Source organism: Heterodontus francisci, chromosome 7, assembly GCF_036365525.1.
Source record: "Heterodontus francisci isolate sHetFra1 chromosome 7, sHetFra1.hap1, whole genome shotgun sequence".
Taxonomy (NCBI): domain Eukaryota; kingdom Metazoa; phylum Chordata; class Chondrichthyes; order Heterodontiformes; family Heterodontidae; genus Heterodontus; species Heterodontus francisci.
Window position 1 is genome coordinate 42,593,863 of NC_090377.1, and position 26,287 is coordinate 42,620,149.

Genomic DNA, 26,287 nt, shown 5'->3' on the forward strand with positions numbered 1-26,287 from the left:
TAAGGCCTTAGGGTGCAGAGGGAACATGATGTCTCGCATCCCTGCTATGTGGAGAGACTAGAGAAGCTCGGCTTGTTCTCTTTAGAGCAGAGAAGGTTAAGTGGAGACTTAATAGAGGTGTTTAGAATTATGAGCAATTTTAATAGTTTCTTCCTATGTATTCTATTTCAACTGGCAGGAAGGGAGGTAACTGGAAGTCGCAGATTCAAACAGGTAATTGGTAAAAGAACCAGAGAGGAAATTAGAATTTGTTTAGATACATGGTGAGTTGTGATCTGAAATGCAGAACCTGAAAGAATTGTGGAAGCTGATTTAATAATACCTTATAAAAGGGAATTGGATAACTACCCAAAGGAGGAAAATTTGCTGTGCTGTGCGGGAAGGATATAGGCGTGTGCGGTGCGAGGGAGTGGAAACTGTTGGTTAGCTTTTTCAAATAGCCATGCAGGCATGTTGGTCTGAATAGCCTCCTTCTCTGCTGTATCATATGCTATAATGCTAGCTTTTAGGCTTTGTTTCTTATGTTGTGAAGTATGATTTTTAAATTTTAACATCTTAAAGTAGTTGCAAGTGTACAAAGATGGTGGAACTGAACTTTGAAGCAGAAACTGACTCTTACAGCATTGGTAGGTTCTAATATGAAATAATTACCTCTTTAATGGGATAATTTAATTGGAGATGTGCCACTGTACACTGATCCCATGTTTCAGTGAGTTGTAATCACTAATATGGGAGCAAGAACGACAGTTAGTCCTGACAATCACTGTTCCAGATCAGTTAAGCGACATTGCGCTGTTCACAATCAGATAAAACATTGGCCTGGGTTTGGCGATCTGTGCCAAAATGACAGTGCTCGTCTCTGACCTCAAATGAAGCTGCACGCAAACACCTGACATTAATTTGATTTATGGTGCTAACTATAGGTGTCCAGAAACTGTGATATAATCTAGTAGGCTAGGCAGTCAATCACATTGAAGAATTCTCACACACAGCAAATGAGGAAGTAAAATGCATTGATTCTCCACTTTTTAATCATTTTACAGACAGTGAGATAAAGATTGGGACATGTACATAGAATTAAGCTGAAATGTCATAGACAGACTTTAAAAGTAATTATATCACAAGCCTCTGACATTTTTGACATTTGACAAATATAAGATTAGTTTTTCAGAACCAGAGAGGTTGTTCATCACTAATTACGACTTATTACGCTGTTTAAAAACCCATTTACAGTTGATCCAACAAGGTGTAACTTTTTCAAGAGACAAATCGAGTAAAAGCGAAAGTTGACTAAAGATTTCCATCTGGGGGACTTCAACAGTGCACTTTGTGGTAGAGCAGGGAATCACTGACAGGAACTTCGGGATTTCCATGTTTAATTGCATATATGCAGATTCCACAATTTGCTGTCAGTTTTACAGTTGAAATGACGGCCAGCGCTGACAGTGTTTCCATCATTACAACTGCAAAATCTGGGCAATTATCTTTTTAATTAGAGCTTAGTATCACACCAGTGCTTAGAGATACAGAATCAAAAAAAAGCTTATTGGTTCACATGCTGAGCAGCAATTAAATGCAACAAGAAGGGAATTTGCACGTCATACTGATCTATTCATTCAACACAAAAAGAGCTCTTTGGTGAAAAAAAAATGTACAAACTGAGTTATTGATAGTTATTAGCTTTTCCTTATATGGAGTTATATTTTAACTTTGGTATAATCATGTAATGAGAAAATATGTTGACTGTCATGTGTTAGGGGTAAGAGGAATGTATACAAGTGACAAATTGTAAGGAGACTTTTGATTAGAAGGGTTCGATTAGTTCTGAGCTCAGAACTGTAAAATGTTTGAATCTTCAAACCATATCGCCCAGTGTGTGGCTGTAAGTACTATGTAATTAAGTGCATGCTTAAGCACCATTGTACGTACTATTGTACTTTATGAAAGCTTCTTCTCAATGTTTCCAGAATCTTTTTGATTTTGAGGAACAGTTCAAACACTTCATCATAAATAAAACCATAGTCTAGAACAGATATGATTTAGCTGTTACATATCTGTGCCAGCTGTCCTTGGTCAATCTAGATAAGTATTAATGACTATATTACCTCCTATAGAAGCTTACCCACTTCCTTTGTTAAGCTTTTAGTTTAGATTTGCTGAAGCGGCTTTTTTTTCTTATAACTGACTAGACCTATCCATTGCAAAAAATAATTGTGCTCCCGTACATGGTAGCACTAGTTTTGTCTTCCAGTCTAATTCCCTTGAAGATGGAAATGTTTGTAACGACTGTTCGATCAAAAATGTTCAGCAGACCTATAGACAGGGAAAAAATCCTAAAAGGAATTAAAATTATTTGTAACAAATTAATTTTTAAATGAGGTAAAAGCTCAGTGTGGGAGAATTTCTTTCAACGTAAAGTGATTTATCTTTAATTTTATTTAAAACATGCCAAGAAGAAAGCTTAATTACCTGCCCCTTTTTCCTGCTCCCTGCCCAGTTCCAGAGAAGCCACAATCATCTTCATTTCTTTTCCCTTTTCCTCTCTCCCCATTTCTAAGGAATCGAACATTCTGGATCTCAAACACATCAGCAAATTATTAATGCCGTCCATAGTGAATCATTGTCCATTTTGGTTTTCAGTGCAATTGGGAAATATCAGAGACTGGAAATCTGTATTAGCTGCTACGTAAGGAGTGTACTTGTGTTTAAAGTTATATGATACTGATGGAAAATTTACTCTGCATTAGTTGTAGAGAAAAATTCTTTATAAACATATTCATAAATTTGTAATAAACATTTACAATTTTGCATAGCAGATGTTGTCACCTAATGTATCAATTAACTTTTTGTATGAAAGCAAATGATAGCCTTGAGTTAAATTTAGTAATAGATGATCAAATGCTTCTTAGTGCTGTGAGTCAAGTGCTGTTTGAATTAGCTGTGTAATGTAATCAGGTAGAGTTGAATGATATTCTGTTGTTTTTAGGCTGGATCAAATCAGCTTTCTCTGTTTATTTTACAGCTGTTTTTTGTTCCCCGCAAAAATAACTAAAGGGGCAATGATGCGCTAAAAAGGAACATACCAGAAGTCAGATTGTGACAAATATCAGTATTGTAATTAATTTTGAGCTTTGAGATTACAATCTGCCCTGCAAATATATTTAACATTTCCTTTCTGGAAGTTAATGCTTGTTTGCCCTAACTGATTTATTTTGTAGCAAATCCAGCGTAAAAAGTGTTAAAGTTATCTCCTTGTAATCTGCAATTAAATATTTGTAGCACTATATCAATAGCAAGATTTAACCTATATTCTAAACTTTTAAAATATAGCCAGAGTTGAAGAAGCCATGAAAAAAGCCCAGAAGCTTCAGCAAAGTCCTCTGTCTTTAATCTCTGAGAGCAACTGCTCAGAAGATGAATTTGACTCGATACTGTCAACACTGCCCGAAAAGCTCAGTCAGAAATTACTTCCTTTCCAGAAAGAAGGCATCAAGTTTGCCATTGAGAGAAATGGCAGGTAAGCAAAACCTTTGTCAATTTGGATTTGTGATAACAAGAACACATTATTTTACTAGCTGATCCCCTATAGCATTGCTCGTGGATAGTCTGCCGTCTGGATCATGCTTGATGTTTGTCTGTCAATGTGGCCTGCCCCTTGAAGGCCATGCCTACCACATACTTTACAATCCAGGGAATTATACCTTAGATGGAAGAGAGGTCAGTAAATTGCTTGTAAATTTTAAGCTCTAGGTCAGTGAATGGCTTTTCTTAAGATTGTTTGACATTTACAGAAAAGTGTGAATCTGGTGTGGCTGCAAGATATTTGATTTTATTGGGGCATAGAATACTGGATGATGAAGTTTTGAAACTGAGAAGCCCTGAAATTACTGCATAGTTATTTCTAGATTGTTTCATACAAGGTTTTAATGATTCTAAATATTGTTGAAGAAGGAAAAGAACACATGACTCCCAACAAGATTTTTTGCTTCCAGGTCACTATTCTGCAAGTGCATGGCAACTTACATTTTCCAATTCTACATGTCCTGAGCTGCCAGGAGCTAGGGTATACAGACGATATTTTTCTCCCTCATGGCTGAGGTTACTTAATGGCCCGGATTTTGTGGTCAGCGGCAAAGCAATGCCGTTCGCCACTGACTCTGAAAAAAGCTGCCTCCAAAGATCTAGCAATCTCTGTGACTTGAATTTCACTTTTCCCAACATTACTTTTATACTGGCACCAAGTCAAGGCGATCGCGAGCAACAATGGTGTCATCGGGACAGAGTTTAGGGTCAAATAAACAGACAAATGACAGGTTTTCTCGTAGGTTTAAAAAAATGAAGATAACTATTTTAAACAATCCCGAAATGGTCGCAGCCTTCACCCACTCAGGCATTCACAAATGCATGCGTACTCTAGAATAGATAGAGAAAAAAGGTAGGATGTAATTAAAGTCCAAGGTGATAAGAGTTTGTGGTTTACAGAAAACTGTTGAATCTTCTCAGGAAGAAAGTCTTTTTTTTAAAGGTGCAGTCCTGGATGTTTGCAGTCTTCAACTTGCTGAGGTGTTGTAGAGTTCTAGTGGATAAAACTCAGCCCAAAGTTGATGGTGTGAATTTGGTTTACGTTCACAGATGGAGAGTCTCAGTCATTTTGTAACTTCTCAGCTGTAGTGGTTGTTCAGTTCTTGTTCAGCAGGGTTCTTTTGTTTAGCTGGATCTCTCTCACAGCCTCTGGCTGGAAAACTGGCATTCTGTTGACTTGGCTTGATCTCCCTCCTTCTCCTTTTAAGGTAAAAATCCATCACATATGAGTCTCTGTCAGGTGTCACAGGGTCCTCACCCCTGCTGTGACCACACAATGGTCCAGGATATGGAAACCATGGCTATCTGTTGACATTTGAATGGGGACCATTCTGTTATAATGGTGCTACTTCACCGATATTCATTTTGGTTTGGGCTGTGAGTCAGTCTGTCTCCAGAACCCTTCGTTAGTTTGTTCATATGCAGTTTTGCTACTTTCAATTTCAAGTGGTTCACCCCAGTGCTATTTTAGACGAGGTTAATGAGTTTTGCCCTCGACAGAGCTGTGTATTGTCAGTACAGCAGGGGTCACATGAGCACTCCATTTTTGTCTGGTACAAATGTCCATGTTCTTGTAGTTCAGTTTAACAGTTGACTTATTTTCATAATTCCTCCTTATTGTTTATTTCATTACTGTTCCTTCTGAGCATGACATGGGTGAGCAGCCAATCACATTAAAGAAGTCTCGCAGATGACAAACCAGGAAGTAAAATGCACTGATTATTTTTCACTATTTTGCTTTCTGTAAGATTTATAAAATAAAATTGGAACATACACATTGAAAGCTGAAATATGATAAATGAGCTTAAAATAATTTTATTAAGCTATGGGATTTTTATTCTGTTGAAAAAAATTGACATAACACAAGTATAAAAATATTTTCCATGGCCAGAGAGGTTGTTCAGCAATACAACAACGACGTATATTTATATAGCACCTTTAATGTAATAAAACATCTCAAGGCACTTCATAGGAGCATTATAGAATTAAATAAGACAGCGAGCCACTTAAAAGTATATTAGGTCAAATGACTAAAAGCTTGGTCAAAGAGGTAAGTTTTAAGGAGTGTCTTAAAGGAGGAATGTGAGTTAGGGAGGCGTAGAGGTGTTGGGAGGGAATTCCAGAGTTTAGGGCCTCGGCAACTGAAGGCACAGCCACCAATGGTGGATCGATGAAAATTGGGGATTCTCCAAGGGCCAGAATTAGAGAAGTGCAGATATCTTGGAGGATTGTGGGGGTGGAGGAGATTAGAGATAGGAAGGGACAAGGCCATGGAGAGATTTGAAAACAAGGATGAGAATTTTAAGATCAAGTCATTGCTTGACCAGGAGCCAGTGTAGGTCAGTGAGCATAGAGGTGATAGGTGAACGGGAGTTAAGACACGGGCAGCAGAGTTTTGGCTGACCACAAGTTTACGGAGGGTAGAATGTGAGAACAGCCAGGAGCAAGTTGGAATAGTCAAGTCTTGAGGTAACAAAGGCATGAATGAGGGTTTCGAGAACAGATGAGCTGAGACAGAGGCAAAATCGGGCAGTGTTATGGAGGTGGAAACAGGCAGTCTTAGTGATGGAGTGAATATGAGGTCGGAAGCTTGTCTCGATGTCAAGTGTGACACCAAGGTTGCGAACAGACTGGCTTAATCTTAGTCTGTTGCCAGGGAGAGGAATGGAGTCAGCAGATAGGAACGGAGTTTGGATTGGGAACCAAAAACAATGGCTTCAGTCTTCCCAGTATTTAATTGGAGGAAATTTCTGCTCATCCAATACTGGATGTTTGAAAAGCCGTCTGATAGTTCAGCAACAGTGGAAGAATCAAGAGGGTTGATGGTGAGGTAGAGCTTGGTGTCGTCAGCATTACATGTGTAAATAAATACTGCTTTCTGATGATGTCACCAAGGGGTAGCATGTCGATGAGAAATAGTAGGGGCCCAAGAATAAATCCTTGGGGGACACCAGAGGTAACGCTGCAGGGGCAGGAAGAGAAGCCATTGCAAATGATTCTCTGGCTACAGTTAGATAGATAAGAATGGAACTAAGTGAGAGCAGTCCCACCCAGCTGGACATTGGAGGAAGATGGTGTGGTCAACCATGTCAAAGGCTGCAGACAAGTTGAGAAGGATAAGGAGGGTAAGTTTACCTTTGTCACAGTCACGTAGGATGTCATTTGTGAATTTGATCAAAGTTGTTTTAGTACTGAGGCAGGGGTGGAAACCTAATTGGACGGATTCAAACATGGATTTCGGGGAAGATGGGCACAGATTTGGGATGCACCAGCACATGCAAGGACTTTGAAGAGGAAAGGGAAGTTGGAGATGGATGGTAGTTTGCAAGGACAATGGGGTTAAGGGTTTTTTTTTTGAGGAGATGGGTAATGACAGGAGATTTAAAGGGGAGAGGGACAACACATGAAGAGAGAGAACCATTAACAATGTCGGCTAACATGGGGACCAGGAGGGGAAGTTGGGTGGTCAACAATTTATTAGGAATAGAATCAAGGGAGCAGGAGGTGGGTCTCATGGACATGATGAGCTCCGAGAGGGCGTGAGGTGTAATAGGACAGAAACTAGAGAAAGATGTAAGTTCACGGCTAGGGCAGGGGAGAGCATTAGAGGAAGTTTGGCGAGGTGGGCTAGTGGAAGGGAGGGACCCAGCAGAGTTTCCTGACAGTTTCACAACTGTAATGATGGTGAACGCTGACAATTTCACTGTCATTACAACCACACAATCCCAGCCAATATTGTTATATAGTTGACAATTGAAAAGTCCCATCTGAATGGGGGCACGTAATTATACCACAGCAACATGCATTTATATGTGCTTTTAACATAGAAAATCAGATCCAAGGCACTGTACAGAGGCATAAGGAATAAAAGATTAATCTTGAGTCAAAAAAGATGTAAGGAGGAGTTGAAAAGATGGGTTTTAAGCAAGGCCTTAAACAATGTGGAGTGTTTAAGGAGGGAATTCCTGAGGTGGGCTACTATTTGATGGTAAGCTAATATTACAACTGCTCGACTAAAGGTCTGCCAACAACCAGGCCAGAATTCCACTGTTATGAGGTCTAGCAGCTGCTTTTGCTGGGCTGTAGACACCTAAAGATAAATTTGAAGTCCTTTGCACCCGTGGAAAATAAATAGCAAATTCCTGCCATAAGTGGATTTTGTGCAGCATGCTGTAATGTCTATTGATAGAAATTGGGTTTAGCAATAGTACAGGATAGAGTGTCTGCATCTGAGAATGTTCGGGCTAGGATGGACATATAGAGATGAGCACAATGTTCTCTTCCGACAGTTAGTGTAGAAGTATATAATATTTTCTGTTGCTGCATTTAGTTTTCCAAAAGGTTCTGGCATTCTGTGGAAACGATCTTTTTATTGGCAATAAAGGTGATGAAAAATGTGCTCTCTCTTTAGCTATGCTAGTGCATTTTTAATGGACCCGGGAGTGTTTCTCAGGGAGTCTGTGAAACACTAACAACTAGATGTATGTAGGAGCAGAGCTAAGTGGTGGTGAAATGAGAGATGAGGTAGCAGGAATCATGTCTCAAACACATCGAAGATTACATCGTGTGAAAAGAGGCTAGCACCTGCAGGAGACAAACCAGCTCTTCGTCCCCTCTTCTTGAAGGATACTTTGCAGTTCAAGTTGGTAATTGTCCATGAATCTGAGTTTCCATGATTCAGGTTTGGGAAATAATCTTTGTCCATGAGAATTGAGTCATTGGTCTCAAGGCCATATCTTCTCATGCACGTTTCTTGTCTGTCGCATAAAATCTGGTTACTCACAAGTAATTGACCAGACAGTCTGAATAAAAAAGCTTATTTTTTGCGCTAAACCCATTTCGGCTGTATTAATAAAACTTTACATTACCCATCTTCAATGTAATCAAGAAATATATTTAATGCAAACTTGTTTTAAACTACGTTGTATAAAGCCGCAAGATTGCACTGGTTCATGGAAGATTTTATCTTTAGCAATATGCAAATGACTTTGGAATCTTGAGCAAAAAAAACTTGATAAAACTAACGCAATTTTGAGCGCAATTTGTGCCTGGATCGCCAAATGTGCCCAAAGCAGAAACTCTTGGTCATTATATACTTTTACAGGAATTATCTGAAAAGAATATTCTGCTTTCAGAGTTCTGCTGCACGCATCCTGTCCTGCACTCCAATCCAGTCAGCCCCTTCTACCCTGTCCTGCAATGCATTAAATTCAAAATCATTATTCTTTTCTATAAGTCACTGTATGGCCTCGCTTCATATGAGCCCTGTGATCTCTGTCAGTCCTATGTTCTTTGTTAAATGCTCTAGTCCTCTGAATTTGGCCTTCTGTGTATCCTTCCACCATTGGATGCAGAGCATTCAGCCAACTTGGTTCTCCTGTTTGAAGCTCCCTCCCTAAAACTCTCTTCTTCCCTTCTCTCCACTTTGCAAAACTTCCTCAAAGCACATGTGTTTGGCCCAGCCTTCGGATACTCCTAATTCCTTCCAGACTCGGCATCTATTTTCGTTATGCCTATTGTATTTTACATTGAAAATAGTGTATGAATGCAAGTTGTTTTAAACATAAATAGATGTGCGCAGATTTCATGTTTGTGCTCTAAGTAAATTTATTTTTGTGTTTCACTACAGTATAGTAAATGTCAACAGCCAGTTATGCTTTGCAATATTTAGATATTTGACTGCAACAATCTCTGTTCTACACCTTTATGTATCGACATGTAATGCCTTTTGAAGAGCTGTGACCTAATAAAACTAGATCCATTTCAAATTGGAGACTGTTCAGATAACTTAAATTAATCTGTTAAATTCCTGATCTGCAGTGTTAGACCTTTATATGTAGGTGGGAAATTAAATATTGTGGGTGTGCTGCAAAGCTGACTCACAGCAGTGGGGGAGTATCCCAGGAGTATGAAGAAGCAATAAGATTCTGATGTTGTTTGACTCTTGGCTGACATTTGGATTTTATTAATTTGAACTTGGTAAATTAAACTATTTACAATTGGATATATTTTATCTGTATTACTTGCGTGCATTTTAAATCCACCCAGTATCCCCCGCCCATGGAATTATTATTGCTGTTACTGAAATGTAAATTATCTAAATAAATAACTCTTTTTTTAATGTCTCTTATCATTTTTGTCAACATATATTTATGAATGTTCCAATTAACTGAAAGTGCAATGAAGAATTAAGTAAGACACGCAGCAATTCTACAAAGATTTCTTACTTTGTATATTGTTGCATGTGGCTCTTCTTCGTCTGTCCGTATCTCTAACCTAACATTTTGTCAATGTGCAATGCTGTACTTAAGGTAAACAACACACCCTCCTAAATGTATTGCCATGACTACCTTTCTGAGTAAAGTTCCCGACAATTACAACCTCCCTGTACCTTTCAGTTTGCATCTTAGCCCTAGCTATCTGGTTTTTAAACTGCTTTATTTTCTGTGATGTTTATCTTCTGTATTATTGGATTGTGCGTAGTATCTGCTTGTCATTGCAATCTCGAAGTAACTTCACTGGCTTTCTTGTCTTTTCATTTTATCCAATCTTAATCCATTTAATGCCCCACTTCTTAGGTACCCTCAACACATACCTCATTTTCTTGGTAAACTTGCAGCTGGCTATACCAGCTTCTGCCTCTAATCCCTGGACCTTGCGAACACAGGGTTCATTTGGAGCATGAAAAACCATTCTGTTGAATACTTTTCAATACATTTAAAAAATAAACCAGTGAACATGATCTTCTGATTACCTGGCTATATTGTGTAGATGCCGGGCACTTTTGGTACTGGCAGAAGTCTTGTGAGTCCTACTAATGTCACCAATTCTTTATCCATGCAATGTTGTCAGTTATACTATTGTATTACCCATATAGTCTGACTATCTGGGGAAAATAATCTAATTTGGAAGTATGAATTTTGAGATGAGTGAAGTACTTGGAGGTGAGAATCATTTCCTCATTGTTTTCCCCATCTGGGAAACCATCATTGGAAAGTCAGTGGGCTGGATTTTGCTCTCAGTGGTAAACAAACAGTGCCATTCATTTGTTACACTTGCACTTGCCCACTTTCCAGAGGGTGTGCTGTTGAGGCATCCCCAGGCTGCAATCAATGGGAAATCTGTGAATTAATGAGAATGTCCACTCTTTCATCTGGCTTAAAAACCCTTGAAAAAGTTGCACCTTGTTGAATGAGGCGCAAGTAGGGTTTTAACGGTATACTAACTTCATCATTTACTACTAACCACCCTTACTGGCCCTGAAAAGCTAATTTTATATTTGTGGAATGTCAAATTTCTCCGTTGCGATGATGAAAAGTCACCATCTTTAATTTATTTAAGGTTCGCTTATATTGATATTTTAGCTTCTATCTAAAACATAACTATTTGTAAAGCGAAGGATAAAAATCTTCCTGGTTTGCTGTCGGTGAGAATTATTCAATGTGATTGGTAGCTTACCCTGCTTGCTGACATCACTGCTGCTGCACACTTGGAGATCCCTTTCATTGCACGCAAGATTTAAACTGCCATTAGGAAAGGGAAAGTCTGTGCCACAGAGATTGCTCAATCCTGGTGGGCAGCTTACTTGCAGGTCATTGACAAGTTGTGTTGTTTTGCTCCTGTCCACAGAATCCAGCCATTGTATTTTCAGTTTCTAGATGTTTTCCTATTCCATGTTTGAGTGAGAATTTCATTAGCTTTCCTACCATTGATGTTAAACTAATTGGTCTATAGTATGGACTTACTCAATCTCCCTTTTTTTTAAATATGGGAATCACCTTTGCTGTCTGCCGGTCCTCTGGCATTATTCCCTTTTCTAATTAAGTTTCATATGTATGTAATAGTGCCTCTGCTGTCTCTTGCCTAACTTATTTTAATATACACTGATACAAATTCATGCAGACCAGTGTTTTATCCTCTCTAATTTTGATTGGTTTATCAATTATTTCCTCTCTTTCTATTTTAAATGTCTTTTATATATTTTTTGAATTCCCTTTTTCTAGTGTCAAGACCACCATGTTGGTCTCCCCGGTAAATACCGAGGCAAAATAATTAATTAATATTACAACCATTTTGCTCTCTTAGGTGTATCTCTTAGTGGTCCCATCCTACACGGATTTTTCTTTTGTTATTTATGTGTCTGTAGAATGCCTTACTATTTATTTCTTCACGGACCCTTTGGCTATTTAATTTTCAGTTTCTCTTTGCCTTAGTTGTTTCCTTTACATCTTTTGTAACCTTTTTGTGTTCCCTTTTGTCATTCTCTCCTTTGTTGGGTGTCTGTGTACTTAATGTATGTCTTCATTTCTTCAGTTTCAATTTTGCCCTGATTTCTTTATCCATGGTATGTCATGACTGGCTAGTTTGCTCTTGCTTTTTAGTGGGCTGTATTTGTCCTGAACTCTCTTGATTACTGTTTTAAATGTTTCCCACTGATCTATTTCTAAGTTTGTCAGTAAAATGTTTTATTTTATTTAGAGATACAGCACTGAAACAGGCCCTTCGGCCCACCAAGTCTGTGCCGACCAACAACCACCCATTTATACCATTACCATCAAGCCAGGAGACCAACCCTGGTTCAATGAAGAGTGCAAGAGGGCATGCCAGGAGCAGCACCAGGCATACCTCAAAATGAAATGTCAACCTGGTGAAGCTACAACCCAGGACTACTTGCATGCCAAACTGCATAAGCAGCATGCAATAGACAGAGCTAAGCGATCCCATAACCAACGGATCGGACCTAAGCTCTGCAATCCAGCCACATCCAGTCGTGAATGGTGGTGGACAATTAAACAACTAACTGGAGGAGGTGGCTCCACAAATATCCCCATCCTCAATGATGGGGGAGCCCAGCACATCAGTGCAAAAGATAAGGCAGAAACATTTGCAACAATCTTCAGCCAGAAGTGCTGGGTTGATGATCCATCTCGGCCCCCTCCTGAAGTCCCCAGCATTACAGATGCCAGACTTCAGCCAATTCGATTCACTCCACGTGATATCAAGAAATGACTGAAGGCACTGGATACTGCAAAGGCTATGGGTCCTGACAATATTCCGGCAGTAGTACTGAAGACCTATGCTCCAGAACTTGCCGCACCCCTAGCCAAGCTGTTCCAGTATAGTTACGACACTGGCATCTACCCGGCAATGCAGAAAATTGCCCAGGTATGTCCTGTACACAAAAAGCAGGACAAGTCCAACCCAGCCAATTACTGCTCCATCAGTCTACTCTCAATCATCAGTAAAGTGATGGAAGGTGTCATCAACAGTGCCGTCAAGCGGTACTTGCTTAGCAATAGCCTGCTCACTGATGTTCAGTTTGGGTTCCGCCAGGGCCACTCAGCTCCTGACCTCATTACAGCCTTGGTTCAAGCATGGACAAAAGAGCTGAACTCAAGAGGTGAGGTGAGAGTGACTGCCCTTGACATCAAGGCAGCATTTGACCGAGTATGGCATCACGGAGCCCGAGCAAAACTGGAGTCAATGGGAATCAGGGGGAAAACTCTCTGCTGGTTGGAGTCATACCCAGCACAAAGGAAGATGGCTGTGGTTGTTGGAGGTCAATCATCTGAGCTCCAGGACATCACTGCAGGAGTTCCTCAGGGTAGTGTCCCAGGCCCAACCATCTTCAGCTGCTTCATCAATGACCTTCCTTCTTTCATAAGGTCAGAAGTGGGGATGTTTGCTGATGATTGCACAATGTTCGGCGCCATTCGCGACCCCTCAAATACTGAAGCAGTCCGTGTAGAAATGCAGCAAGCCCTGGACAATATCCAGGCTTGGGCTGATAAGTGGCAAGTAACATTCGCGCCACACAAGTGCCAGGCAATGACCATCTCCAACAAGAGAGAATCTAACCATCTCCCCTTGACATTTAGCAGCATTACCATCGCTGAATCCCCCACTATCAACATCTTCGGAGCTACCATTGACCAGAAACTGAACTGGAGTAGCCATATAAATACCGTGGCTACAAGAGCAGGTCAGAGGTTAGGAATCCTGCAGCAGGTAACTTACCACCTGACTCCCCAAAACCTGTCCACCATCTACAAGGCACAAGTCAGGAGTGTGATGGAATACTCTCCACTTGCCTGGATGGGTGCTGCTCCAACAACACTCAAGAAGCTCGACACCATCCAGAACAAAGCAGCTCGCTTGATTGGCACACCATACACAAACATTCACTCCCTCCACCACCGACGCACAGTGGCAGCAGTGTGTACCATCTACAAGATGCACTGCAGCAACGCACCAAGTCTCCTTAGACTGCACCTTCCAAGCCCGTGACCTCCACCAACTAGAAGGACAAGGGCAGCAGTTGCATGGGAACGTCACCACCTGCAAGTTCCCCTCCAAGTCACACACCATCCTGACTTGGAACGATATCGCTGTTCGTTCACTGTCGCTGGGTCAAAATCCTGGAACTCCCTAACAGCACTGTGGGTGTACCTACCTCACATGGACTGCAGCGGTTCAAGAAGGCAGCTCACCACCACCTTAAGGGCAATTAGGGATGGACAATAAATGCTGGCCTGGCCAGCGACGCCCAAATCCCATGAATGAATAAAAAAAAACTAATCCTACATTAATCCCATATTCCCTACCCCATCCCCACCATTCTCCTACCACCTACCTACACTCGGGGCAATTTACAATAGCCAATTTCCCTATCAACCTGCAAGTCTTTGGCTGCGGGAGGAAACCGGAGCACCTGGCGGAAACCCACGCGGTCACAGGGAGAACTTGCAAACTCCGCACAGACAGTACCCAGAACTGAACCCGGGTCGCTGGAGCTGTGAGGCTACAGTGCTAACCACTGCGCCACTGTGCCGCCCAGTTTACTCTCTCCAGTTCCATTCTCATCCCCTTAAAATCTTTACTCTTGAATAGCCTCTAAAGTGGCCTATCACATATTTGCCTATATTCCATCAAGGAAAGACATTTGAGGCTTGCTACTAATACAACATGCTCCCAATTTGGACTGGCTTCACCCAGTTACTGCTGTTGATTCCAATGTCTCCCAATCCATTTAGACTCCCTTTACAAAGGCATGAATGTCTGCAACTGAATATCAATAATTTAATGTAAAACAATGACTGAAGTTTTTTTAGTAATGTCAGGTTGTGCAGAGCATGCAAAACATGAGAATTAAATTACTGGAAAAAATTATGTTTTTAAATATTTAAAATTAAAACTTCATTACAATTTTGCAAAAAATGTTTTCGAGATGTTTCACACAAGTTCAGCATTAATAATTTTAAATATGTAAAGCTCACTACTGACCTATAGTTTGTTCAGGAAAATACAGAAAGCCCAATCAGTGCTTAATTTTCCTCCCTTTAAGATGCCATTCGTTCCATGTATGTAAATGGTGTACAAGTGCCTGTGTTCTACTATGAAACATACAGATTCAATATAAAGCTAAGTTCAAAGGATTCAAACTTTCATTAACAATAGATTTTTTGCTGGTAGCTGTAATCTCTGAGAATATTGTTCTTTTCCTTAAGTAAAATAAAAATAAGCCTAGGATCAATGACCAGCGTGATAAAATTGGGATTCACAGACATTCATTCTAAACTTTCAATTAAAATTGTAATGGTGATTAAACTCGTAACCAGTATTATTTGAAATATTACTTGTAATTTTGCTTGGCAGTTAGTACTATATTCACGCTTCAAGTACGGTACATTCAGTACATGTTCTTAATGGAACATGTGTAAAATAACACAACAGACCTTAAATGGAAGTATATCCATGTTTGAGCCTCGTAATTCTCAGACGACTGTGAAGTCTTCTGAATGTTTTGGTTGCTTGGTAACCTGTTTTTGAGATAGACTTCTGCTTCAGCACAAAGGATGAGTTGGGCTTAAAATCACACTTGGGTTGGTCCATAAAGACTCAAGATATTTTGTCAGTATTTCTCTAACCATTTGCTTCCAGTTTGTGGATATGATAAATACAAAATAAAATTATTTAATGAAACCAGATTAGATTGGTTGCTAACTGATCTTGCACTTAGAACAAAATAAAAAGGAATTCTAGTCTGTTGAAGTGCCAGGAAAGTTCCTATGTTGCTATTTTATGCTTGATGGCTTTGGTAGGTAACTTCTCCCCAGCCTATAATCTTAACCATGGTACAGATGCCAGCGTTCAATTCTTCTGAATCGTCTGAAGGCTATAAGGACAATGGATCAAAGGGGAAATCAGTACAATCTACCTATATTAACAATCTTAAATCTGCATGCATTTCCCTCTATAATTTCCTACGTCCATATTTTAAAAATTTTGCCTGGTTGAACTTGCCATACTGTAGTTACATCTCCTGCCCATGGTGGCATTGTGGTGTATCTGTTTCCCATTGACCTGTGCAGCTGCCAGTACTGACACTAGGACTTAGCTATTCTGTCTTCAAGAGCTGAATTTCTGGCTCCCCTGATGGTCTCATTTGCAACTCACCTGTTTCAGACCCTACTGCAAGGAAGGCCATTTTCTTGAAAAGGCAATCTTGTTTCTGAGATTTAAAAAAAAAAAATATTTTCACTCCATTTCTTTGTTACAGCCCAACTCCTTTGCAGCTTGCTGGCATTCACACATTGCATCACCCTGGTAGATGTTTAGACTTTTTAAACAAACATAAATATGCAGGCATTTACAATATGAGTAAAATTCAAAATTATGTCAGGAAAACTATTCAGCTGCTGTTGAGTATGTATAAAAACTGAAATTGACCAAAAAAATCAAGCTGGTACGAAATATACGGCATTCATGTTTGTAATGGTGCTTGCAAATTGACAAGAGGACATAGAAAATTCTATGAACCAAGAAACCAGTTGTTGTCCATTTTCCATCAAAGAATTGGTATTATGTAAGCATGCGTCGTAATATTAGAATGCTGCCTTTTTTGCAGTCTTAGAACTGTAAAAATTCTCAAGATACATGTAAATCTCTCCCACCATAGACACTCCTCCACCCATATGCTTGGGTAGTTTTTTCACCTTGTCATCACATGGCCGTTCTGTACTCGGTCTTGATCATTGACAAGACAATCTGAGAAAATCTTTCTCTCCCTTACCGTGCACCTCTAATTCCCTCCTCAGTCTCACTATTCTCACCATGGAACAAATTGTCCCCCAGCACCCTTTAATGTATTATTTCAAATTCCCAATTCCCTCCACCTGTCACAATACCTCTGCTGCTGTCAGTCTACTTCATCAGTTCCTTGCCATTTGTCGCAATATCTTAGTTCCCAGAAAATTAATTGCAGTCTTACCCCTGTCACTGGCCTGCTGCAGCCCCACATCTTTGCTTCCTCAAGTCAGAAAGGTCCAAATTTGAAAACTTCTGGCTCATGATTGACCTAGTCATTAATTGACAAATCTGGCTTGACAGTATAAAACAATACTGTGCCTCACTCACTTTAGCCCAAATAACCTATGAGTAATGGATCGTGCCGGAGGGCAAGAACAGTGGTTCTACGTGCTCAACTGCCTTCTTAAACCCCCCTCCCCTCATCTGAAATACCAAATGCCAGGCATTCATGCATCTCTTTATCTCTAAGATCAAGACCATCTCGCAACTGCTTTCACTGCTTCCACCCTTTTCTCTTGCCCATTGCTTCCTGTCGCCCAACACCCAGCCAAGGACCCCAATCTTTTTGTAGTTTCTTGCCTAATGCCTTTCCTCACCACTCTCTTGAAGCTCATTTTGTCCACACGGCCCACCTCCTGCTTTATATCAATCCTCACCTTATTTCAATTCCTAACTACTCAACTCTTTTTCCTAGATGACATATTTCCTATGTAAGTTGGCTGACATACAGTGGTATCCTTGTCCCTAGCTCTGTCATTCTCTTCAAAATTGCCATTATCAATCCCTCTCAGAAAAATCCATTGCCATTAAATACCACCATTTTGGATACTGGTGAGAGTGATGGTTCCTTCGGGAAGTGCAGCCAGAGCAAAGTCTGTGGCACCACGGGTGGCTCAGCTGCACAGGAGAGGAGGAAGAAGAGCGGATGAGCAAGACTGATAAGGGATTCGATAGTCAGGGGATCAGACAGGCGTTTCTGTGGCAGTAAACGTGACTCCAGGATGATGTGTTGCCTCCCTAATGCCAGGGTCAAGGGTGAGATGGAGCAGCTGCAGGACATCCTTCTGGGGGAGGGTGAACAGCCAGAGATCGTGGTCTGCATTGGTACCAATGACATAGGTAGGAAGAGGGATGAGGTCCTGAAAGCAGATTTTAGGGAGTTAGGAAGGAAATTAAAAAGCAGGACCTCCAAAACAATAAACTCAGGATTACTCCCAGTGCCACGTGCTAGTGAGAATAGGAATAGGAGGATTGATCCATTGAACACGTGGCTGGAGAGTTGGTGTAGGAGGGAGGACATCAGATTTCTGAGGCATTGGGACCAGTTCTGGGGCAGGTGGGACCTGTACAAGATGGTCGGATTACATCTTAACAGGACCGGAACTAACATCCTCACAGGGAGATTTGCTAGTGCTGATGGGGAGGGCTTAAACTAGCTTGTCAGGGGGATGGGAACCCGAGGGGTAGCTCAAATTGGAAGGAAGTTAATCTGGTAACAGGAGGTAGAAAAGTAGCAAGTGACATTAGAAGGCAGGCAAAACAAAGACGAGCATCAACTTGGCTTAGAATGCAGAATATCAAGAAGACAAGGTTAAGGGCAGCCTACCTGAATGTGTGCAGCATTCACAACAAGGTAGATGACTCACAGGCCCAAATAGAGGTAAATGGGTATGATCTAATTGCCATAACAGAAACGTGCCTATAGGGTGACCAAGATTAGGAACTGAATATTCAAGGATATTTGACACTTAGGAAGGACAAGCAAAAAGGATAAGGAGGTGGTAATAAGTGATGGGATCAGTACATTAGTAAGGGAGGATCTCAGATGGGAAGAACAAAATGTGGAATCTGTTTGGGTGGAGCTAAGAAACATCAAGGGCCAGCAAACATTGGTAGGAGTTTTTTATAGGCCACCAAATAGTGGTGGTAGTGGGGGGGCATGGCATTAATCAGGAAATTAGAGAAGCATGTAGCATGGGTAATACAGTAATCATGGGTGACTTCAATCTGCATATAGACTGGGTAAACTGAATGAGCACTAATGCTGTGGAGGACGAGTTTCTGAAGTGTGTTCGGGATGGTTTTCTAGAGCAGTATGTTGAGGAACTGACTAGTGAACAGGCTATTTTAGATCTAATGTTATCTAATGAGAAAGGGCTAATTAATAAACTTCTTGTAAAAGAACCTTTAGTGATGAGTGACCATAATATGATAGAATTTTATATTATGTTTGAAAGTGAGGTAGTTCAATCTGAAGCCAGGGTGTTAAATTTGAACAAAGGAAATTATGAAGGTATGAGGGGCAAATTGGTTGAGGTGGATTGGGAAAATACATTAAAAGGTATGACAGCACATAGGCAATGAATTGTCTTTAAAGAAATATTATGTTGTTTACAGCAACTATACATTCCTTCAAGGCGCAAAAACCCCAAAAGTAAAGGCAGTCAATCGTGGATAACAAAGGAAGTTAAGGATTGTATAAGATTAGAAGAAAAAGCCTATAAAATTGCCAGCAATAGTAGTAAACCTGAGGATTGAGAGTGTTTCAGAATACAACAAAGGAGGATGAAGAAACTGATAAAGAAATGGGGAATAGAATATGAATGAAAGCGAGCAAGATGTATAAAAACGGACTGTAAAAGCTTTTATAGGTACGTAAAAAGGAAACATTTGGCTCAGACAAATGTGGGTCCATTACAAGCAGAGTCAGGAGAATTTATAATGGGGAATAGAGAAATGGCAGAGAAGCTTTGCATCTCTTTTCACTGAGGAAGATGGAAGAAATCTCCCAGAATTAGATATCCAAGTGATTAGGGAATGATAATTGAAGGAAATTAGTATTAGTAAGAAGGTTGTATTGGAGAAATTAATGGGGCTGAAGGTTGATAAGTCCCCAGGACCTGATATTCTACATCCCAGAGTGTTGAAAGAGGTAGCTATGGAGATAGTGGATGTAGTGGTGATCATGTTCCAAAATTCTACAGATTCTGGAACAGTTCCTGCAGATTGGAAGGTCGCAAATGTCACCCCACTATTCAAGAAGGGAGTGAGAGAGAAAACGGGGAACTACTGACCTGTTAGCCTTAGATCAGTCATTGGAACGATGCTAAAATCTATTCTAAAGGATGTGATAAATGGACACTTGGAAATTAATGATCTGATTGGGCATAGTCAACATGGATTTATGAATGGGAAATCATGTTTGACAAACCAGTTGGATATTTTTGAGGATGTTACTAACAGAATTGATAAAGGGGAGTCGGTGGACATGGTATACTTGGATTTTCAAAAGGCTTTTGATAAAGTCCCCCACAGGAGTTTGGTTAGCAAAATTAAAGCACGTGGGATAGGAGGCAATATACTGGCATGGATTAAGGATTGGTTAACAGGCAGAAAGCAAAGAGTAGGAATTAACAGCTCATTCTCTCGTTGGCAGGCTGTGACGAGTGGGGTACCGCTGGGATCAGTGCTTGGGCCCCAGCTGTTCAGAATATATATCAATGATTTGGATGTGGGGACCAAATGTAGGATTTCCAAGTTCGTGGATGGCACAAAACTAGGTTTGTGTTGTGAGAAAGACGCAAAGCAGCTTCAAAGGGATTTGGACAGACTTAGTGAGTGGGCAAGAATGTGGCAGATGGAATATAATGTGGAAAAATGTGAGTCTATCTACTTTGGTAGGAGGAGCAGATGTGCAGAGTATTTCTTAAATGGTAAGAGATTAGAAAGTGTAGAGGTACAAAGGGACCTGGGTGTCCTCATCAATCAATCACTGAAAGCTTACATGCAGGTGTAGCAAACAATTAGAAAGACTAATGGTATATTAACCTTTATTGCAAAAGGATTTGAGTACAGGAGTCGTGAAGTCTTGCTTCAATTGTATACTACTTCTTCTTCTTCTTAGACCGCACCTGGAGTCCTGTGCGCAGTTTTGGTCCCCTTACCTTAGGAAGGATATTATTTCCATAGAGGGAATGCACGAAGGTTCACCAGACTTGCTCCCGGGATGGTTGGATTGTACTATGAAGAATGATTGGGGAAACTGAGCCTGTATTCTCTAGCGTTTCAAAGAATGAGAGGTAATCTCATTGAAACCTACAAAATACTTAAAGGGATAGACAGCGTAGATGTAGGTAAGATGTTTCCCCTGGTTGGGGAGTCTAGAACCAGGGGACACAATTTCAAAATAAGGGGGAAGCCACTTAAGACAGAGATGAAGAGAAATTTCTTTACTCAGAGGGCTGTGAATCTTTGGTATTCTCTACCTCAGAGGGCTGTGGAAGCTCAGTCATTGAGTATGTTTAAAATAGAGATTGACAGATATCTAAATACAAATGACATAAGGGGATTTGAGGATAATGTGGGGGAAAAAAGGCATTGAAGTGGATGATCAGCCATGATCGTATTGAATGGCGGGGCAGGCTCGATGGGCTGAATGGCCTACTCCTGCTCCTACATTCCTATGTTTCATCAATTTCCAACCTACCTTTTCTTCTCTCAAGTTCTTGAATGTTTCCAACACCATGCCCATCTGACCCAAAGTTCCCTGTTGAAATCCCTCCGGCCAGGCTTTTTGTAGCATCGAAAACATCTTAGCCAAAGTCGTGAATGATATCCTTTGTTACTGTGACTTTATCTCTCCTGAATCTTTGTTCAGCATTTGATCACACAAAGCGTCTCAAATGCCTCTTCTCTGCCATCTCGGGATCTGCTGTTGCATTGTTTCATTGCTAGTTATTTTAATGCAGCTAATGCAACATCAATATTGCCTTCTCTTCTCTGCTATACACAAACACCTCCCAAATCCACCCAGGATTTATCCTCTGATCCCATCACAAACTATTCTCTTGTCACTTATCCTATCTCACTTCCTGGCTACCTTGTCAGGTTGAACCAAGCCATCTGTAATATTGGTGGCTTGTTTGACCCCGAGCTGAGCTTTAAACCCCACATCCTATTCTTCATCAAGACTGCATGTTTCCACCTTGCAACAATGCCCATCTCCAGCTCTATCTAGGCTCCTTTGTTTCAGAAATCCTTGTACATAACTTTATTACCTACATAGTCAGCGACTACAGTATTCTCCTTGCTGGCCTCCCATCGCCATCCCCCATAAACTCCAACTTGCCCAAAACTTCTGTATGTAACTGGTACCACATGGTCTGAGTCCTGTCTTTGGAAACCTTCACTGCTCCGGTTCCCCAAAACATGAAATTCAAAATCGTAGTCCTCATCTCATCTGTAAAGCCTTCCATGGCTTCACATTTCTGCCGCAGTCTCCGCCAGCCCTGAATCTCCTGTTGCTTTAGAACTGTCTTCCTAAACTCCTTCACCTCACCCTTCATCTTTTGATCAAAACCCATCTCTTTGACCAAGTTTTTATTCGCCACTTTTATTCTTTCCTTTCCAGTGTTATGGCGGCAGCAACATTCCTTTCGAATGTTTCAATTTTAATAGAGGTATCACATTGTAATTTGAGCTTCTATTTTTAGAATGATTGGCTAAAGCATTGCAAATGTTGAATTTTGAAAAAAAATTGTAAACTGATACTTTCACTAATAATTTCCGAGATTGGAGAAATAATATTTTCTGGCCACTTTTCTGATTCCTTTAGCAAAATTATGTTAATAATAATTAACAACTGCGATCCTTACATTTTTTTTTTTGCTTGAGCTATGGTTGGCATCCTTCCATCGACGAAAGATGATGGACATGCAGCAAACAATCCATTTAGATGGGGTGTCTCCTCTTGATGCACCTTCAGCAATGTCTGTGAAGGCCAATACTTGAGAGGCAGGTTCGGCCACAAGTGCCGCACATGAAGCTGCCAAGTGACACTGAGCGTTGTTGTTTTTGGCGTTGGCGCCTGTTGCCAGGCTGCTGTAGCCACTGGCAGTCATCGTAGTGCACATCAGTTCACAGGATGTGTCGTCATTTCCCTCTTTTGCCAGCTAGTGACTCCCAGGTGCTGTAGTCGAGATTTAGGGCCTTAATGTCATGCTTGCAAGCATCCTTCAAGTGGAGCTTTGAGTGCCCCACTGGTCGTCTGGCCCCAGCTACCTCACCATACAGATGCTCCTTGGATATGCGACCCCATCTTCCATCCTGTGGACGTGTCCAATCCACGAGGCCGCCTCTGTTTGATTATTGCCAACACAGTCGGGAGCTCTGCCTTTGAGAGAACTCTACCACATTTGTGATCTTGTCCTGCCAGGATATATCCATAATGCACTGCAGACAACAAAGATGGAAATTATTGAGCTATATATTTCTAATAATTCAGTGTACCTTGGATATGTAAAGCTGTTGCAGGAGATTGATATCATTTCACAGAATCATGTTATAGTTTGGGTCCCATGGCCCCTTCTGTTGCTTTTGCTAAAGTTAGTTATGTCTAATACAGTATGTCTGCCTGGCTTTCATTGCATGTGTTGTGTTTTGGTAGATGAGAAAATTGATTCATATATTCTGACAGAATTACTTGTAATATGATTTGGGTCTAAAAGTAACATTTAAATATTGATTGGGGGAACATTATGATTATTTAAGACAACCATACCAAGGTTGAGTACTAAATTGAGATCTGTGAATATTTACACTGCTGTTCTCTGCAATAATCTTTCATTTGTTATTTTTTGTTCTTTTTTAGGTGCATGATTGCTGATGAGGTAAGAATATTCATCAAGCTTCATTCCTGAGGCAGAATTGTAATGTTGTAATTAAACCTCACACACCCTCTTCCAATCTGCTACATGTTGCTTATCCTTTAGTATTTTGAAAAAGGCAAGGGGAAAGAATTAAATACACAGGTAAAGGACATACAAGAATAATGCACAGAAAACTGGCCAGAGTTATGGCATTCCATCCTCCAAATATTGATTACGAATCTAAAAATCCCATACAATAAAACAAATTTTTACTTATTCAGTCACTTGGAGCCACTGATGTCAGTGCATTATATGACACAATACCCGATTAATATAAAAGTGTATTGTTACACGTAAAACGTGTAACACAAACACGTAAAAAGCCATGACCCGGCCCCTGTTGACTCCATGGCGGAACGGCTCCTCGGCCACAACTTCAAAACGCCCGCGGGAGATGTGCGGCTCGTAGCGCATCTGCAGCGCAATGTCGGCGAATTTCTGCTGATACTGGCGCCCGAGGCTGTCGCCCACCTCCCGGAGGACACGGATGAGCTGTGATTCCTAGCTGCAAAGTTTTTATGAAGATATGAAACCGGTTGTGGGACTCCACTGGTAACATTCTCCCAGGCTGATGACAATTGATGTGCGGCAGTGGTTTTGTGCTGGGTTATGTACCATTCCCCTTTGTCATCTCCATTAGTAATCCTTATGAGGAATCCTGTTGAACACAGCAGCAGCCAACATACCAGGCACAGCGAGGTCTTCTGGGATGGTGGGAACTGATGAAATGTTTTATTACCTGCACCCCCTTTTCCCGCGCCCCCCCCCCCCCCGCTCCCTCCTCCCAGCTCCCCCCTCGCACCATCTTTCCCCCTGCACCCACTTCCCCTGCACCCCCCCCTACCCCACTGCAGCCCCCTTCCCAGCTCCCCCTCGCACCCCCTTCCCTCCACCCCTCCCCCTCGCACCCCCTCCTCCCACCAGCATCCACCTATACCTGAGCAGGGGCCCTAACAACCCCACTGCCTTGTGGGCGTCTTGGGAGAGTCCAAGGCTAAGGGAGTAAACCCTAACAGAAAATCCGGAGCGGAACCCCGTAGGCGGTCATGTGTCACCTTTGGCATGTTTCCGGCAGTTCCTGCAGCCATACCTGTGCCAAACGTCATGCTCTGCACTCCTTTGGACCCCACCAGAGGGGGCGTTTTGACGCTTGGGCAACTCACAACCCCCATACATCCGCCCAGACATGCGCCATGGAGAGGTCACTCCATAGTCGCCTCACAGCGACCGAAACAACACGGAAGGCAGCAGTTACGGTTTATAAGTCCAACTCAATTGGCATAGAGATTGGGCGCCACGGGTTGCCTTTGTCAGTGGGAGAGGTCATCGCACCTCACTGGACAGCTACTGCCCGCCTCAAACCGGGCAGCCCCCCGGTCAATAAAGGTCTGTCCCACGACAGTCCACCTGCTTCAATGGGTGCTTGGAGCTCAGGGTTGTTGCCCGAAAAGCGGACTGCAACACCGCACCAAACAGCATGATAAAAAAAGGAAAGAAGGTACCAGCTCTTGGTTTTGCAAGCTGGAACGTCAGAACTATGTCCCGGCCTATCGGCAGACCTTACGCAAATCAACGATTCTCGGAAGACCGCCATCATTAACAACGAGCTCAGTAGACTCAATGTGGACATTGCAACATTTCAGGAGACACGCCTCCCTGCGAGCGGATCTCTAAGAGAGCAAGACTACACCTTCTACTGGCAGGGTAGGGATCCTGAAGAACCAAGACAGCATGGAGTGGGCTTCGCCATCAGAAACTCTTCGCTCAGCATGATATAGCCACCTTCAAATGGCTCAGAACGCATACTGTCCATCCGACTGCTCACTGCCTCTGGTCCAGTACACCTACTCAGCATCTATGCTCCAACACTCTGCTCCCCACCTGAAGCTACAGACCAGTTCTACGAGGAACTCCATAATATCATTAGTAGCATCCCCAATACCGAACATCTGTTCCTGCTGGGGGACTATAATGCCAGTGTTGGGGCCGACCATGACTCATGGCCCTCCTGCCTTGGGCGCTATGGCATTGGAAGGATGAATGAGAATGGACAGAGACTGCTTGAGTTGTGTACCTATCATAACCTCTGCATCACCAACTCGTTCTTTCACAATAAACCCTGTCACCAGGTTTCTTGGAGGCACGCAAGATCACGTCGTTGGCACCAGCTGGACCTTATCGTCACAAGGCGAGCCTCCTTAAATTGTGTTCAAATCACACGCAGCTTCCACAGTGTGGACTGCGACCCCGACCACTCCCTGGTGTGCAGCAAGGTTAGACTCAAACCAAAGAAGCTGCATCACTCCAAGCAGAAGGGCCACCCGCGCATCAACACGAGCAGAATTTCTTATCCACAGCTGTTAGAAAAATTTCTAAATTCACTTGAAAAAGCCCTTCAAAACACTCCCACGGGGGATGCAGAGACCAAGTGGGCCCACATCAGAGACGTCATCTATGAGTCAGCTATGACCACCTATGGCAAACGCCTGAAACGGAATGCAGACTGCTTTCAATCTCACTTTGAAGAGCTGGAACCTGTCATAGCCGCTAAGCGCATTGCACTGCTGAACTACAAGAAAGCCCCCAGCGAGTTAACATCCGTAGCACTGTAAGCAGCCAGAAGCGCTGCACAAAGAACAGCGAGGCACTGCGCAAATGACTACTGGCAACACCTATGCAGTTATATTCAGCTGGCCTCAGACACCGGAAACATCAGAGGAATGTATGATGGCATTAAGAGAGCTTTTGGGCCAACCATCAAGAAGATCGCCCCCCTCAAATCTAAATCGGGGGACACAATCATTGACCAACACAAGCAAATGGACCGTTGGGTTGAGCACTACCGAGAACTGTACTCCAGGGAGAATGTTGTCACTGAGACCGCCCTCAATGCAGCCCAGCCTCTACCA

General features: G+C 41.8%; 1 protein-coding gene across 3 annotated transcripts in view; it reads left to right on the top strand.

Moving 5' to 3' along the window:
- Positions 1-26,287, top strand: part of zranb3 (zinc finger, RAN-binding domain containing 3) — a 171,643-nt gene that overhangs the window by 6,280 nt on the left and 139,076 nt on the right. Inside the window, exons 2-3 of one of the 3 annotated variants that reach the window (XM_068035047.1) lie at positions 3,331-3,517; positions 23,321-23,339. In XM_068035047.1, the coding sequence (XP_067891148.1) occupies positions 3,348-3,517; positions 23,321-23,339 (189 nt within the window). In that variant the 5' untranslated portion in view covers positions 3,331-3,347. Of the gene's footprint in view, positions 1-3,330; positions 3,518-23,320; positions 23,340-26,287 lie in introns of those variants that run through there. The other 2 variants (XM_068035051.1, XM_068035049.1) reach the window with 2 other exon arrangements.